This window comes from Notothenia rossii (assembly GCF_949606895.1).
Source record: "Notothenia rossii genome assembly, chromosome: 2".
Taxonomy (NCBI): Eukaryota; Metazoa; Chordata; class Actinopteri; order Perciformes; family Nototheniidae; genus Notothenia; species Notothenia rossii.
In genome coordinates, this window is record NC_136904.1 from 96,543,136 (window position 1) to 96,560,376 (window position 17,241).

Genomic DNA, 17,241 nt, shown 5'->3' on the forward strand with positions numbered 1-17,241 from the left:
CTCACCTTGCACCAGCAGCTCGCAGGTGGAGGTTGCTCTTCCGCTGCTGTTGGTGGCGGTGGCAGAATAGTTCCCAGAATCCTCAGGGAAGGCCTCAGCGATCAGCAGGCTGTGCATCTCGCCCTCCGTCAGGATCCTGAAGTCTGGCGAGCTCTGGATCTCCGCCCCCTCCCTGAAGAACTTCACCTGGGGGAGGGGGATACCTGAGACTCTGACGTCCAGCCTCACCTGGCTGCCCTGGAGCACCGTGGAGCTCTGGAGGCGGAGCAGGAAGCTGGGAGGGGCTGTCTCCGCTGGGGGGGGGGGGGGGGGGGGGGGGGATATCATTAATTAAACTGGGGCTCCAATCACTGCACCATCAAGCATCACTTCCTGCCAGACCAGGACTCAGACACTGGGACAGGACTCTAAGTCATTGTTTCCTCCCTCCCTGCAGTAGTGTCCTGTCTCTCTGTCTCTCTGTCTCTCAGTCTCTCTACAGTAGTTTCCTGTCTCTCTGTCTCTCTGTCTCTCTGCAGTAGTTTCCTGTCTCTCTGAAGTAGTTTCCTGTCTCTCTGTCTCTCTGTCTCTCTGAAGTAGTTTCCTGTCTCTCTGTCTCTCTGAAGTAGTTTCCTGTCTCTCTGCAGTAGTTTCCTGTCTCTCTGTCTCTCTGTCTCTCTGAAGTAGTTTCCTGTCTCTCTGTCTCTCTGTCTCTCTGTCTCTCTGCAGTAGTTTCCTGTCTCTCTGAAGTAGTTTCCTGTCTCTCTGTCTCTCTGTCTCTCTGCAGTAGTTTCCTGTCTCTCTGTCTCTCTGAAGTAGTTTCCTGTCTCTCTGTCTCTCTGTCTCTCTGCAGTAGTTTCCTGTCTCTCTGAAGTAGTTTCCTGTCTCTCTGTCTCTCTGTCTCTCTGAAGTAGTTTCCTGTCTCTCTGTCTCTCTGTCTCTCTGAAGTAGTTTCCTGTCTCTCTGTCTCTCTGTCTCTCTGTCTCTCTGCAGTAGTTTCCTGTCTCTCTGAAGTAGTTTCCTGTCTCTCTGTCTCTCTGTCTCTCTGCAGTAGTTTCCTGTCTCTCTGTCTCTCTGAAGTAGTTTCCTGTCTCTCTGCCTCTCTGTCTCTCTGTCTCTCTGCAGTAGTTTCCTGTCTCTCTGCCTCTCTGCAGTAGTTTCCTGTCTCTCTGCCTCTCTGTCTCTCTGCAGTAGTTTCCTGTCTCTCTGCCTCTCTGTCTCTCTGCAGTAGTTTCCTGTCTCTCTGCCTCTCTGCCTCTCTGTCTCTCTGCCTCTCTGTCTTTCTGCCTCTCTGCAGTAGTTTCCTGTCTCTCTGCCTCTCTGTCTCTCTGCCTCTCTGCCTCTCTGTCTCTCTGTCTCTCTGCAGTAGTTTCCTGTCTCTCTGCCTCTCTGCCTCTCTGTCTCTCTGCCTCTCTGTCTCTCTGCCTCTCTGCAGTAGTTTCCTGTCTCTCTGCCTCTCTGTCTCTCTGCAGTAGTTTCCTGTCTCTCTGCCTCTCTGCCTCTCTGTCTCTCTGTCTCTCTGCCTCTCTGTCTCTCTGCAGTAGTTTCCTGTCTCTCTGCCTCTCTGTCTCTCTGCAGTAGTTTCCTGTCTCTCTGCCTCTCTGCCTCTCTGTCTCTCTGCCTCTCTGCAGTAGTTTCCTGTCTCTCTGCCTCTCTGTCTCTCTGCAGTAGTTTCCTGTCTCTCTGCCTCTCTGCCTCTCTGTCTCTCTGTCTCTCTGCCTCTCTGTCTCTCTGCAGTAGTTTCCTGTCTCTCTGCCTCTCTGTCTCTCTGCAGTAGTTTCCTGTCTCTCTGCCTCTCTGTCTCTCTGCCTCTCTGCAGTAGTTTCCTGCCTCTCTGCCTCTCTGTCTCTCTGCAGTAGTTTCCTGTCTCTCTGCCTCTCTGCCTCTCTGCAGTAGTTTCCTGCCTCTCTGTCTCTCTGCCTCTCTGTCTTTCTGCCTCTCTGTCTCTCTGCAGTAGTTTCCTGCCTCTCTGCCTCTCTGTCTCTCTGCCTCTCTGTCTCTCTGCAGTAGTTTCCTGTCTCTCTGCCTCTCTGCCTCTCTGCCTCTCTGCAGTAGTTTCCTGTCTCTCTGTCTCTCTGTCTCTCTGCCTCTCTGCCTCTCTGTCTCTCTGTCTCTCTGCAGTAGTTTCCTGTCTCTCTGCCTCTCTGTCTCTCTGTCTCTCTGCCTCTCTGCAGTAGTTTCCTATCTCTCTGCCTCTCTGCCTCTCTGTCTCTCTGTCTCTCTGCAGTAGTTTCCTGTCTCTCTGCCTCTCTGTCTCTCTGTCTCTCTGCAGTAGTTTCCTGTCTCTCTGCCTCTCTGTCTCTCTGTCTCTCTGCAGTAGTTTCCTGTCTCTCTGCCTCTCTGTCTCTCTGTCTCTCTGCAGTAGTTTCCTGTCTCTCTGCCTCTCTGTCTCTCTGTCTCTCTGCCTCTCTGCAGTAGTTTCCTGCCTCTCTGCCTCTCTGCCTCTCTGCAGTAGTTTCCTGTCTCTCTGCCTCTCTGTCTCTCTGCCTCTCTGTCTCTCTGTCTCTCTGCAGTAGTTTCCTGTCTCTCTGTCTCTCTGCAGTAGTTTCCTGTCTCTCTGTCTCTCTGCAGTAGTTTCCTGTCTCTCTGCCTCTCTGTATCTCTGTCTCTCTGTCTCTCTGCAGTAGTTTCCTGTCTCTCTGCCTCTCTGCAGTAGTTTCCTATCTCTCTGCCTCTCTGTCTCTCTGTCTCTCTGCAGTAGTTTCCTGCCTCTCTGCCTCTCTGTCTCTCTGCAGTAGTTTCCTGTCTCTCTGCCTCTCTGTCTCTCTGTCTCTCTGCCTCTCTGTCTCGCTGTCTCTCTGCAGTAGTTTCCTGTCTCTCTGCCTCTCTGTCTCTCTGTCTCTCTGCCTCTCTGTCTCTCTGTCTCTCTGCCTCTCTGTCTCTCTGCAGTAGTTTCCTGCCTCTCTGCCTCTCTGCAGTAGTTTCCTGTCTCTCTGCCTCTCTGTCTCTCTGTCTCTCTGCCTCTCTGTCTCTCTGCCTCTCTGCCTCTCTGCAGTAGTTTCCTGCCTCTCTGTCTCTCTGCAGTAGTTTCCTGTCTCTCTGCCTCTCTGTCTCTCTGCAGTAGTTTCCTGCCTCTCTGCCTCTCTGCAGTAGTTTCCTGTCTCTCTGCCTCTCTGTCTCTCTGCAGTAGTTTCCTGTCTCTCTGCCTCTCTGTCTCTCTGTCTCTCTGCAGTAGTTTCCTGTCTCTCTGCCTCTCTGCCTCTCTGTCTCTCTGTCTCTCTGCCTCTCTGTCTCTCTGCAGTAGTTTCCTGCCTCTCAGGTGATCCAGCCTCACCTGTGACGAGTAGTTCTGCGGTGCTGGTGGCCTGTCCGGCTCCATTGGTCGCTCTGACGGAGAACCTCCCACTGTGTGCGGCGGTCACAGCAGGGATCCTCAGAACAGCACGGCCATCGCTGAACGAGATCTGAATGCCGGGCAGAACGGCGGAGGAGAGAACCTGGCCATCACGAAACCAGCTCACCTCAGGAACCGGAGAACCTGCAGAGAACCAGAACCAGGTCATATAATGCATCACTGTTACAGGAGAACCTGCAGAGAACCAGAACCAGTCAGATCAGAGGAGAACCAACACTGGACCTGCAGGACTCACAACCTCAGATATTTAACAGGATAAACAAAGTTTATTTGGTCTTAGACTAAAACATGTGAAATCCTAAATTAAGAATTGAAGGGAGATTTAGATTTGTAGATCCAATCTAAAGTTCAGGTTGTTTTTCAGTTGAACTGGTTGTGTTTAGAGATGAACTGGTTGGGTTTAGAGATGGACTGGTTGTCTTTAGAGATGAACTGGTTGGGTTTAGAGATGGACTGGTTGTGTTTAGAGATGGACTGGTTGTGTTTAGAGATGGACTGGTTGGGTTTAGAGATGGACTGGTTGTGTTTAGAGATGGACTGGTTGGGTTTAGAGATGGACTGGTTGTGTTTAGAGATGGACTGGTTGTGTTTAGAGATGGACTGGTTGTGTTTAGAGATGGACTGGTTGTGTTTAGAGATGGACTGGTTGTGTTTAGAGATCAACTGGTTGTGTTTAGAGATGGACTGGTTGTGTTTAGAGATGGACTGGTTGTGTTTAGAGATGGACTGGTTGTGTTTAGAGATGGACTGGTTGTGTTTAGAGATCAACTGGTTGTGTTTAGAGATGGACTGGTTGTGTTTAGAGATGGACTGGTTGGGTTTAGAGATGGACTGGTTGTGTTTAGAGATGGACTGGTTGTGTTTAGAGATGGACTGGTTGAGTTTAGAGATGGACTGGTTGTGTTTAGAGGTGGACTGGTTGTGTTTAGAGATGGACTGGTTGGGTTTGGAGATGGACTGGCTGTGTTTAGAGATCAACTGGTTGTGTTTAGAGATCAACTGGTTGTGTTTAGAGGTGGACTGGTTGTGTTTAGAGGTGGACTGGTTGTGTTTAGAGATGGACTGGTTGTGTTTAGAGATCAACTGGTTGTGTTTAGAGATCAACTGGTTGTGTTTGGAGATGGACTGGCTGTGTTTAGAGATGGACTGGTTGTGTTTAGAGGTGGACTGGTTGTGTTTAGAGATGGACTGGTTGGGTTTGGAGATGGACTGGCTGTGTTTAGAGATGGACTGGTTGGGTTTAGAGATGGACTGGTTGTGTTTAGAGATGGACTGGTTGTGTTTAGAGATGGACTGGTTGGGTTTGGAGATGGACTGGCTGTGTTTAGAGATGGACTGGTTGGGTTTAGAGATGGACTGGTTGTGTTTAGAGATGGACTGGTTGTGTTTAGAGATGGACTGGCTGTGTTTGGAGATGGACTGGTTGTGTTTAGAGATGGACTGGTTGGGTTTGGAGATGGACTGGTTGTGTTTGGAGATGGACTGGTTGTGTTTAGAGGTGGACTGGCTGTGTTTAGAGATGGACTGGTTGGGTTTTGAGATGGACTGGTTGGGTTTAGAGATGGACTGGCTGTGTTTAGAGATGGACTGGCTGTGTTTAGAGATGGACTGGTTGGGTTTAGAGATGGACTGGCTGTGTTTAGAGATGGACTGGCTGTGTTTGGAGATAGACTGGCTGTGTTTAGAGATGGACTGGCTGTGTTTAGAGATGGACTGGTTGGGTTTAGAGATGGACTGGCTGTGTTTAGAGATGGACTGGCTGTGTTTGGAGATGGACTGGCTGTGTTTAGAGATGGACTGGTTGGGTTTGGAGATGGACTGGTTGGGTTTAGAGGTGGACTGGCTGTGTTTAGAGATGGACTGGTTGTGTTTAGAGATGGACTGGCTGTGTTTAGAGATGGACTGGCTGTGTTTAGAGATGGACTGGTTGGGTTTAGAGATGGACTGGCTGTGTTTAGAGATGGACTGGCTGTGTTTGGAGATGGACTGGCTGTGTTTAGAGATGGACTGGTTGGGTTTGGAGATGGACTGGTTGGGTTTGGAGATGGACTGGCTGTGTTTAGAGATGGACTGGTTGGGTTTGGAGATGGACTGGTTGGGTTTGGAGATGGACTGGCTGTGTTTAGAGATGGACTGGTTGGGTTTAGAGATGAACTGGTTGTGTTTAGAGATGAACTGGTTGGGTTTAGAGATGAACTGGTTGGGTTTAGAGATGAACTGGTTGGGTTTAGAGATGAACTGGTTGTGTTTAGAGATGAACTGGCTGTGTTTAGAGATGAACTGGCTGTGTTTAGAGATGAACTGGTTGGGTTTAGAGATGAACTGGTTGGGTTTAGAGATGAACTGGTTGTGTTTAGAGATGGACTGGCTGTGTTTAGAGATGGACTGGTTGTGTTTAGAGATGAACTGGTTGTGTTTAGAGATGGACTGGTTGGGTTTAGAGATGAACTGGTTGGGTTTAGAGATGAACTGGTTGGGTTTAGAGATGAACTGGTTGGGTTTAGAGATGAACTGGTTGTGTTTAGAGATGGACTGGTTGGGTTTAGAGATGAACTGGTTGTGTTTAGAGATGAACTGGTTGTGTTTAGAGATGGACTGGTTGGGTTTAGAGATGAACTGGTTGTGTTTAGAGATGAACTGGCTGTGTTTAGAGATGGACTGGCTGTGTTTGGAGATGGACTGGCTGTGTTTAGAGATGGACTGGTTGGGTTTGGAGATGGACTGGTTGTGTTTAGAGATGGACTGGTTGGGTTTGGAGATGGACTGGTTGTGTTTAGAGATGGACTGGTTGGGTTTAGAGATGGACTGGTTGTGTTTAGAGATGAACTGGTTGTGTTTAGAGATGAACTGGTTGTGTTTAGAGATGGACTGGTTGTGTTTAGTGTCTCTCACCGTTGACTTGAGCCTGGAACGTCGCGGCACTACCCTCTAGTGCCACGACGCTCTGCAGCGGCTGCAGGAACGTCGGCGCCTGTGTTGACATGTTTCTTGGCACCCTGCAGGAAAACACAATAAAAAACAGATTAAGTTTCGTAATAAATCAACAGATTACACACTTTTAACGTCAATGGTTCACCAAGGTTTCAGTTTCCTGTGTCGTTGCAAACATAAACCACTCAATGCTTCAACCTAAAGATGCAATGAGAGTAAAGTGGTAAAACTGAGAGCAAAGACCCGGAGAGGCAGAATACCAACACTGTGAGATGTTCTCCTGTTGGTTAGCTTCTGAAAAGAGAACATGGAGGCAGAGAGCCTCTGAAGGATCCAATACGTCTCTAGGGTAGCATTAATCACATTGAATTCATGCATTCACTGATTTGAGAGCCTATGTTTTGTCAGCTGAATTTTTTATTTTCCTATTTTCTGTAAAAATACAATATTTGATTATGAGCTTAGCAGAGCAGATCAGGAACAGTTCAAATCCTCCAAACTAGTTTCAGTAACGGATTATGAAGATACTTAAATACAAGCTACAGTATTCTCTTACATAAAGAAATCCGATTACTTTTACATTTCTAAATATTGGGGCTGACCATCAGGATGAAATGTGAGTCAAAAGATCTTCTAGTGTTTGTTTTAAAGGATCAGATGTTATCTCTGTCAGCTGATATCACACTTTAGTGTGAATCTAGACGCCTGAATCTGCTTCATGAAGGTTCCCCATCAATTAAATCCTTTCTAAACATCTCGGTGTATCTTCTCTGAGGTCACATTGCTCTGTTACCTTACATCATGCAGAGAAGTTAAAGGGCTTGAGGTTTTTATGATTCAGGATAGAGATGTCCCGATCCGATCACGTGATCGGGGATCGGAGCCGATCACGTGATTTTCAAAAGATCGGAATCGGGAGAAAACTATCGGGGATCGGGATTCTTTTTGTTTCTCTTTTTTTTTTTTAAATACTTTTTTTACTTTTTTTATTCAATGTTACAAAACAAAAATGACCATGCTCAAGTCTTAAAGTCATCCTGAGGCCTTAGTTTTGGTTTCAAATGACAGAACATCATGTATTTGTTCTTTGGGGCTTGTTTTCATAGACCTGCTTATTTCTTTCAAATCTGGCAACAGAGTGGGCGCAGTGTCTAATTGTAGCAGTAAGCTAACGAGTACTGAAAGCTTTATTTTGTTTTGATCCAATGCTGCACAACTGAACTGATCCAATGCTGCTGTGAAAGAAATAAGCTATATCCATGTTGGATAGAATATCCAATTTAAATAAAAAAATAACCTTAAGGGACAACTTGAATGCTTTTTTTCCTCTTAATGCATTGCATAAAGATCGGATCTGGAAAAATCGGTATCGGCAAATTGTCAAAATCAAATGATCGGAATCGGATCGGGAGCAAAAAAAGGTGATCAGGACATCCCTAGTTCAGGAGACAGATTTAGCAGCAGCTGGAGGAAAAGTGCTGAGTGAGAGACGGCTCGGTTTCAGAATAAGAGCCCCATCTATTTATATCTAACGGGGGGGGGGGGTGAAGGAGGGCAGCAGCTGCAGGCCCGTTAATCAGCAGCAGAAAAAGAAGAAGAAGAAGAAGTTTAAACTATACATACATATACAGTACATATATTAACTATACATATAATCAGAGGAAACTGTTTCCAAAAATCTAAACTTTAAATGAAAGATGCCCTACTTTAAAGAGTTCTCTCCTGCTGATGTTCAGGTGTATATCAGTATTTAGTGTCTCTACTTTAAAGAGTCCTCTCCTGCTGATGTTCAGGTGTATATCAGTGTGTAGTGTCTCTACTTTAAAGAGTCCTCTCCTGCTGATGTTCAGGTGTATATCAGTATGTAGTGTCTCTACTTTAAAGAGTCCTCTCCTGCTGATGTTCAGGTGTATATCAGTATGTAGTGTCTCTACTTTAAAGAGGCCTCTCCTGCTGATGTTCAGGTGTATATCAGTATGTAGTGTCTCTACTTTAAAGAGTCCTCTCCTGCTGATGTTCAGGTGTATATCAGTATCTAGTGTCTCTACTTTAAAGAGTCCTCTCCTGCTGATGTTCAGGTGTATATCAGTATGTAGTGTCTCTACTTTAAAGAGTCCTCTCCTGCTGATGTTCAGGTGTATATCAGTATGTAGTGTCTCTACTTTAAAGAGTCCTCTCCTGCTGATGTTCAGGTGTATATCAGTATGTAGTGTCTCTACTTTAAAGAGTCCTCTCCTGCTGATGTTCAGGTGTATATCAGTATGTAGTGTCTCTACTTTAAAGAGTCCTCTCCTGCTGATGTTCAGGTGTATATCAGTATGTAGTGTCTCTACTTTAAAGAGTCCTCTCCTGCTGATGTTCAGGTGTATATCAGTATGTAGTGTCTCTACTTTAAAGAGTCCTCTCCTGCTGATGTCCAGGTGTATATCAGTATGTAGTGTCTCTACTTTAAAGAGTCCTCTCTTGCTGATGTTCAGGTGTATATCAGTATGTAGTGTCTCTACTTTAAAGAGTCCTCTCCTGCTGATGTTCAGGTGTATATCAGTATGTAGTGTCTCTACTTTAAAGAGTCCTCTCCTGCTGATGTTCAGGTGTATATCAGTATGTAGTGTCTCTACTTTAAAGAGTCCTCTCCTGCTGATGTTCAGGTGTATATCAGTATGTAGTGTCTCTACTTTAAAGAGTCCTCTCCTGCTGATGTTCAGGTGTATATCAGTATGTAGTGTCTCTACTTTAAAGAGTCCTCTCCTGCTGATATTCAGGTGTATATCAGTATGTAGTGTCTCTACTTTAAAGAGTCCTCTCCTGCTGATGTTCAGGTGTATATCAGTATGTAGTGCCTCTACTTTAAAGAGTCCTCTCCTGCTGATGTTCAGGTGTATATCAGTATGTAGTGTCTCTACTTTAAAGAGTTCTCTCCTGCTGATGTTCAGGTGTATATCAGTATGTAGTGTCTCTACTTTAAAGAGTCCTCTCCTGCTGATGTTCAGGTGTATGTCAGTATGTAGTGTCTCTACTTTAAAGAGTCCTCTCCTGCTGATGTTCAGATGTATATCAGTATGTAGTGTCTCTACTTTAAAGAGTCCTCTCCTGCTGATGTTCAGGTGTATATCAGTATGTAGTGTCTCTACTTTAAAGAGTCCTCTCCTGCTGATGTTCAGGTGTATATCAGTATATAGTGTCTCTACTTTAAAGAGTCCTCTCCTGCTGATGTTCAGGTGTATATCAGTATGTAGTGTCTCTACTTTAAAGAGTCCTCTCCTGCTGATGTTCAGGTGTATATCAGTATGGAGTGTCTCTACTTTAAAGAGTCCTCTCCTGCTGATGTTCAGGTGTATATCAGTGTGTAGTGTCTCTACTTTAAAGAGTCCTCTCCTAGTGATGTTCAGGTGTATATCAGTATGTAGTGCCTCTACTTTAAAGAGTCCTCTCCTGCTGATGTTCAGATGTATATCAGTATGTAGTGTCTCTACTTTAAAGAGTCCTCTCCTGCTGATGTTCAGGTGTATATCAGCGTGTAGGGTCTCTACTTTAAAGAGTCCTCTCCTGCTGATGTTCAGGTGTATATCAGTATGTAGTGTCTCTACTTTAAAGAGTCCTCTCCTGCTGATGTTCAGGTGTATATCAGTATGTAGTGTCTCTACTTTAAAGAGTCCTCTCCTGCTGATGTTCAGGTGTATATCAGTATGTAGTGTCTCTACTTTAAAGAGTCCTCTCCTGCTGATGTTCAGGTGTATATCAGTATGTAGTGTCTCTACTTTAAAGAGTCCTCTCCTGCTGATGTTCAGGTGTATATCAGTATGTAGTGTCTCTACTTTAAAGAGTCCTCTCCTGCTGATGTTCAGGTGTATATCAGTATGTAGTGTCTCTACTTTAAAGAGTCCTCTCCTGCTGATGTTCAGGTGTATATCAGTAGGTAGTGTCTATACTTTAAAGAGTCCTCTCCTGCTGATGTTCAGGTGTATATCAGTGTGCAGTGTCTCTACTTTAAAGAGTCCTCTCCTGCTGATGTTCAGGTGTATATCAGTATATAGTGTCTCTACTTTAAAGAGTCCTCTCCTGCTGATGTTCAGGTGTATATCAGTATGTAGTGTCTCTACTTTAAAGAGTCCTCTCCTGCTGATGTTCAGGTGTATGTCAGTATGTAGTGTCTCTACTTTAAAGAGTCCTCTCCTGCTGATGTTCAGATGTATATCAGTATGTAGTGTCTCTACTTTAAAGAGTCCTCTCCTGCTGATGTTCAGGTGTATATCAGTATGTAGTGTCTCTACTTTAAAGAGTCCTCTCCTGCTGATGTTCAGGTGTATATCAGTATATAGTGTCTCTACTTTAAAGAGTCCTCTCCTGCTGATGTTCAGGTGTATATCAGTATGTAGTGTCTCTACTTTAAAGAGTCCTCTCCTGCTGATGTTCAGGTGTATGTCAGTATGTAGTGTCTCTACTTTAAAGAGTCCTCTGCTGCTGATGTTCAGGTGTATATCAGTATGTAGTGTCTCTACTTTAAAGAGTCCTCTCCTGCTGATGTTCAGGTGTCTATCAGTATGTAGTGTCTCTACTTTAAAGAGTCCTCTCCTGCTGATGTTCAGGTGTATATCAGTATGTAGTGTCTCTACTTTAAAGAGTCCTCTCCTGCTGATGTTCAGGTGTATATCAGTATGTAGTGTCTCTACTTTAAAGAGTCCTCTCCTGCTGATGTTCAGGTGTATATCAGTATGTAGTGTCTCTACTTTAAAGAGTCCTCTCCTTCTGCAGAGCCTCTTTCTGAAACCCAGCTCTGCTCTGATTGGTCACGTACAATGTGCCAAGAGGAGCGCAAGTGTTACTTTGTGATGTCACTATGTTGGGGAAATAAGTAAACAAAAGAGGCTTGGAATGATTTTATAATCTTGATCTCTGTACCTGGGGGGGGGGGTCACAGGGGGGGGGTGTTTCGCTATATCTCCCCCCCCCCCCCCTCACACCTGTGGGGGGAAGGCTTTTATTGTGACAGCTGCTACAGGGAGTCAGAGACTTCATCCTGAGAGACTGAGCTCAGGTTGCACCTCCTCTCCTTCTCACTGCGTGCTCTGGTTCCGTGCAAAGCGGCTTCAAATATAGATTCAAACAGAAAGCTAGCCCTCACGTGACACCATTTATTTACAGCTTAAATCATGTTCAGACACTAGACATGTTTCTTACTCTCTCTCTTAAACTTATTCCCTCTAGGTTTAACACTTTTAGGATTTTTAGTAGATTTTTCACACTGAGTTTTAATTTAATATAAATGTGAAGTCAGGGTTGGGTTCTTGTTCTGCACCCTGACCCTCTGGGAATGAAACATTTTAAACACGATGAGTCCGACTTTTTATTTTAAGCATTTTGACGTGCCAATGACAACGCAGCTGTTAGAGCCAGCTGCCCCCCTCCCCAACATGGTGCTCTGCGGGAAAAAACAGCGGGGGGCCACTGTAAGAGCCTCACACTGACCCCCCCACACTGTAAGAGCCTCACACTGACCCCCCACACACACTGTAAGAGCCTCACACTGACCCCCCCCCACACACTGTAAGAGCCTCACACTGACCCCCCCCCCCACACACTGTAAGAGCCTTTTTAATAATAAACTGTAGATCAGTGTTTGATCTGATCTGAGAATGTGACTCTAACCTATTTATTGATATTTATATATATTTTTTAATTCTCTTTCAAAGCGTCTCTGAGTTTCCTGGAACGCGCTCCCCACGTATGATGAGGGTCCTAGCACGCAGTGCGAGGAAACCTATTGTTATTGGTGCTATTATTATTATGGTGCTGGCGTTTCCTGTTTTTGAGGTCTTTAGGATGCTTCAAAACTTGTATAATTTTGCACGGATTCCAGAATCGGTGAAAAATACACTATTCTGGACTCAATGTGTTCAAATTGTCCAACATGCTCTCTAGCGCCACCTATGGCCATTTCCATTTTTGGAAAGATGTACAAAGTCGCACCGTAACTCCGAATGACCTGAAATGTTGCACACTTACTCGGGTGGACCTGCTCTACATATAATCTCCTAGAACCCCAAAGCTCCGCCTACTTTTTTTAATTAGCATAATTTTAGAAACAGTTAAATATTCACTTATATTTCAAATGATAGTTTTTCAACACCAAACTCAGTATACAGCATCGCTGGAGGGTCAAACACATTATCGTAGGAAATGAGCATGTTCAGTCGATAAATGTGGCCGTCATTACTCTAAACGTGTTCGCAAAAAGGCGGGGCTTAGATAGAAATGCTCATAACTCAACAATGGGCCAAAAAAACACACATTTTGTTGGTAAGGTTCAGTCTGTACTGGGGAATAGGCACAACAAGTAATGTGTTGGGGCGCCACTGATGGTGATGAAATCTGATTCGAGGGGCCCCCAGTGAATTTTTGCCTAGGGCCCCCACAGACTCTTGAATCGCCACTGCCTGAAACTTAAGACTTTAAAAATATGACATTTTTTCAAAATCTTTTCTTTAAACTTTTTTCTTTAAACTTTTTTCTTTTTTTAAGTAAGACATTTCCTCCGTCAGCCGACTTCTTTATTTTAAATCCTGACTTTATTCTCAGAACAATATTTCCCTCATTTTTCCGTAAACCTCCTCTAAAGATCCCCTGGACGAATAAAGAGATGTTTCCTGAAGCAGTTTCCCCTCATGGTTTCAGGACAACCCTCCTGACGCGTCCCTGAAGCACGAGGCGCCTCCTCTTCAGAACACACACTTGATAAAACACTTTGAAACAAGCCAAACCAAAGCAGCAGGTTTCCCTCCTGAAGGCTAACGTATAGTTTCTGTTCAGTTTATGAAGCTATAAAATAAGTTATCCATTAACTTCTCTTACACTGAACAAAAATATAAACGCAACACTTTTGTTTTTGCTCCCATTTTTCATGAGATGAACTCAAAGATCTAAAAGATTTTCAATATACACAAAATAACATAAAATAACCATTTCTCTCAAATATTGTTCATAAATCTGAAAAAATTAGGGTTAGGGTTAGGGTTAGGGTTAGGGTAATGTTGTGAATGGAGTGGCCCATGGTGGTGGGGGGGTTATGGTATGGGCAGGCGTATGTTATGGACGATGAACACAGGCCGCTCGATTCACAACATCACCCTAACCCTAATCCTCACACCAGATACTGACTGGTTCTCGGACCCCCCCAGACCCCCCCAATAAAGCAAAACTGCACGTTTCAGAGTGGCCTTTTATTGTGGCCAGCCTAAGGCACACCTGTGCAATAATCATGCTGTCTAATCAGCATCTTGATATGCCACACCTGTGAGGTGGGATGGATTATCTCAGCAAAGGAGAAGTGCTCACTATCACAGATCTTTCAGATTGGTGAACAATATTTGAGAGAAATTGTTATTTTGTGTTTGTAGAAAATGTTTTAGATCTTTGAGTTCATCTCATGAAAAAATGGGAGCAAAAACAAAATTGTTGCGTTTATATTTTTGTTCAGTGTGTAATAATTTTCTTTCCTCAGAAAATCTCATCTTCATTTGTTGCATTTCTTTATTATAATGAACATCTTGTTTGATTGAAGCTCACATTTTAAATGCGCGCTTTCTCATTGCTGGTGTCTCTTTTAATGTCGCGTTGTTAAAGCAGATTTATTCCCCTTGTTTCCATTACTTTTTACTTTTAAGATTTTCTTTTGCACTTTCTCTTCTTTTGAATTGTGTTGTTTCTGAGACGAAGAGATAGATTCACTCTTTAAGTTCAATGTTTGTAATGTCTCTGATCTTTCCTGTTTTATATCAAAGTGAATATCTGTGGACTGTAATGGACCTGCTTACATGATTTATATATATATATATATATATATATATATATATAAATATATATATAAAAACAAACGTGAACAGTTGGGATATTCTGCACAGATGAAGCGTCTGAATGTGAAGTATTAATAGCCGCTCCGCCTCACATCTATTTATAATCTCTGAGTGCACTTTATGAAAGCAGGATTAAACACAACAGACCTTAACTCTTTAAACACAACAGACCTTAACTCTTTAAACACAACAGACCTTAACTCTTTAAACACAACAGACCTTAACTCTTTAAACACACCGTGAATGAGAGAGAATCAGATTTATACCCTTACATTCTGATCAGAAACATGTGACTGCGATCTCTCTTCTGATTGGTCCCTTTGTGTCAAGTTCAATGTCCAATAAAGGAAATGGACTAAATGTCAGACATTCTTCAACCAGCAACTGTTTCTAGACCCCCCCGTTTACCTTTAGCAGAACTTATTTTATAAATCAGAGAACAGTTCAGTTTACACACAGAGAGGTTCATCTTGAAAGCTGCGTACGGACATATAGAACAATACACTATAAATACACAATAAGAGAAAACAGTGCAGTAAATAAACACCTGTCTGTTTATACTGTAATCATAATGTCATTTCCACACAGTTTCCTGTATTCCTGCCCTTCTGAGCCCCTGTTCATCTCTATTTGCAGAGACCAGGCCCAGCGACACATATGGCAGTGTGTAAAAATACACCTCCCCCGGACCCCCCCCCCTGTGATTGACAGCCACCATGTGCACATATCTGCTGAGAGCTGATATCTGCGCTGTGATTCCCTTAAAAAGACATGCCTCTCGTCCTATCAGCTGCTATTCCTGGCTGCTCTCTGCTCGGTGCACGCGGCCTTCAGGTGTCCAACTCCTCTACATTATTATTATTATTATTATTATTATTAAACAGAACTGCACAGACAGCTGATAGCGTCCTGATAACACACAGGTGTTGGGGCTCACCTGTCGGGTATGCCTCGCTGTGACGGGACGAGCCCAGATGATGATCAGTATCGACTCTTATCCTCAAAACGATTCTCCAGAAAAATCCAAAGGTGAAAGCGGACCCCTCAGTGCAGATGCTTCCCTGACGACCTCCACCCGAGGCTGGGAAACTAACTGCTCAGGAGGGCCCTGACGGAGCCGCGGGGCTTTATAGCTGGGGGGCCGGCCCTCAGAGGGTCCTCCCATCACTCAGGGGGCATCATGGGACAGACATCTATACCCCCCCCTCACCTCCATCATCACCTCCATCTCCATCATCACCTCCGCCTCCATCATCTGATCTGATCCATCTGAGAGAAAGGAATCAGCATCATTAAAGATCATTAAAGTTAGAGTTAACACAGAGATAACATGGTGGGGGGGCGGGACCATCAGGCTGTGCCTGTCACTCAAACCCCACCCCACCAGCCTGGTGTTATAACACAGGACCCCCCCTCCCAGTTATAACACAGGACCCCCCCCCCCCCCCCAGTTATAACACAGGACCCCCCCCCCCCTTTACATCACACTGCATCATTACCCAAACCCAGTTTTAAATGTTTTGAAACAGCAGCTGCTCTGAGAGGGGAGAACTGTACTAATACTACACATTATAGTGAAGTACACGTAGTATCACTACAGATATCATACTGAAGTAATACTACAGATATCATACTGAAGTAATACTACAGATATCATACTGAAGTAATACTGCAGATATCATACTGAAGTAATACTACAGATATCATACTGAAGTAATACTGCAGATATCATACTGAAGTAGTAACACTATATTTATTGATTTAAAAAAAATATTATTTAGCCTTTAATTATACAGGTGTAAAATCTCATTGAGACTCAAGGTACACTACCACACAAAGTTACAGACACTAAACCCAGAGGCAACACTAAAATACAACATCGTAAAAGAAAGTAGTCATTGAAATCCATAGATTACAAATACTCTGTAACAAGAAATTCAAGTTAAAGTCCTGGATTTAGAATTTAAACCTCTCGTAATTATTACTTTCTTATTCAGGTTTTGTGATTTTTTTTAAAATTCTAATTTTATCCATATTTCAGATTTTTACTCAGCATTTTGACTTTTTTTCATAGAAGTCTTTTCGTTGCAGTTTATTTTGACTTTTGTAGTTCAGAGAAAAAGTCTGAATTTCAACTTTTTCTCAGCATACCGGATTTAGCAAATGTGTTTTTGGGAGTTTGGGGAAAAAAGTCAGAATGTTGAGTTTTCTGACCAAAAGTGAAGGCTTATCTGAATTTAAGAAGTCAGAATTCAGAATTCTGCAAAATCTCAGACTTTTCAGACCAGATGTGAAGGTTTTGAGGTTTGAGAAAAAAGTAGGATTTTATATTTGTGTACTATTTTACGTTTTTTTACGTTACTATTTTAGCAGAATTCTACTGAAGTCAGAATGTTGACTTTTGTCCGAAATCACTTTCTAACCGAAACTGGAGGTTTTTTTTGTTCTCAGATTTTAGTTTTTTCTGAAGATTCTGAATTGAAGATTTTCTGACCAGATGTGAATGTTTTTTAGAGGTTTGAGAAAAAGGGGAAACACAGGGAGGCTGTGGCTCAGTGGAATAGTGTGCTTTGTAACATGGGAGCGCTGGTTCAATCCCTCACTTCAGCCCAAACTGCTCCTTTCGGGATTCTCCACAGAATTGATGTCACTTTGGGGAAAAGAGTCTAACAGATAATGTGATTATAGCCTAGATGTAAAAATGCTTTGTGTTAAAAAATGAACCAAATAAAGTTAAATTCAATTCATGCATATTGTCCATGTATCAATGTAAATGTATATGACTTATATTAATGTACATATGACCTATTGACGTGCCGCTTAGGAACCAAGTAAAAAATGATGTGAATACATTGCCAGTATATTTATTTGATCTGGGTACAAATAATCATCTAGTGATATTCTCAATGATTTTTAATGCATTGCTTGACCTAGACAATAGGTCGCTTTTACATCAAGTATTTTGCCGTACTTAGTTCGTCAGAACTAAAGAGTTCTGACGAACTAATAACTAGTTCTATCAGCTGTTCCACCATGGTTGCTACCTCAACCTATAGTAGAATTATCACTATTGAAACGGTTACATTCAATGAAAAACAAAATCAATGTACAGGCTTATGTGAGCAC

General features: G+C 43.5%; 1 protein-coding gene across 11 annotated transcripts in view; it reads right to left on the bottom strand.

Moving 5' to 3' along the window:
* The window catches only part of ttn.1 (titin, tandem duplicate 1), a 236,951-nt gene extending 221,754 nt beyond the window's left edge, over nucleotides 1-15,197 (bottom strand). For 10 of the 11 annotated variants that reach the window (XM_079667103.1, XM_079667097.1, XM_079667096.1 and 7 more), the window contains exons 1-4: nucleotides 15,053-15,196; nucleotides 6,227-6,330; nucleotides 3,254-3,457; nucleotides 6-293 (exon numbers count right to left, since the gene is read on the bottom strand). In XM_079667103.1, coding sequence (XP_079523229.1) covers nucleotides 6-293; nucleotides 3,254-3,457; nucleotides 6,227-6,317 — 583 coding nt within the window. In that variant the 5' untranslated portion in view covers nucleotides 6,318-6,330; nucleotides 15,053-15,196. Of the gene's footprint in view, nucleotides 1-5; nucleotides 294-3,253; nucleotides 3,458-6,226; nucleotides 6,331-15,052 lie in introns of all 11 variants that reach the window. The other variant, XM_079667095.1, reaches the window with a different exon arrangement.
* Between the last annotated feature and the right edge of the window lie 2,044 nt (nucleotides 15,198-17,241).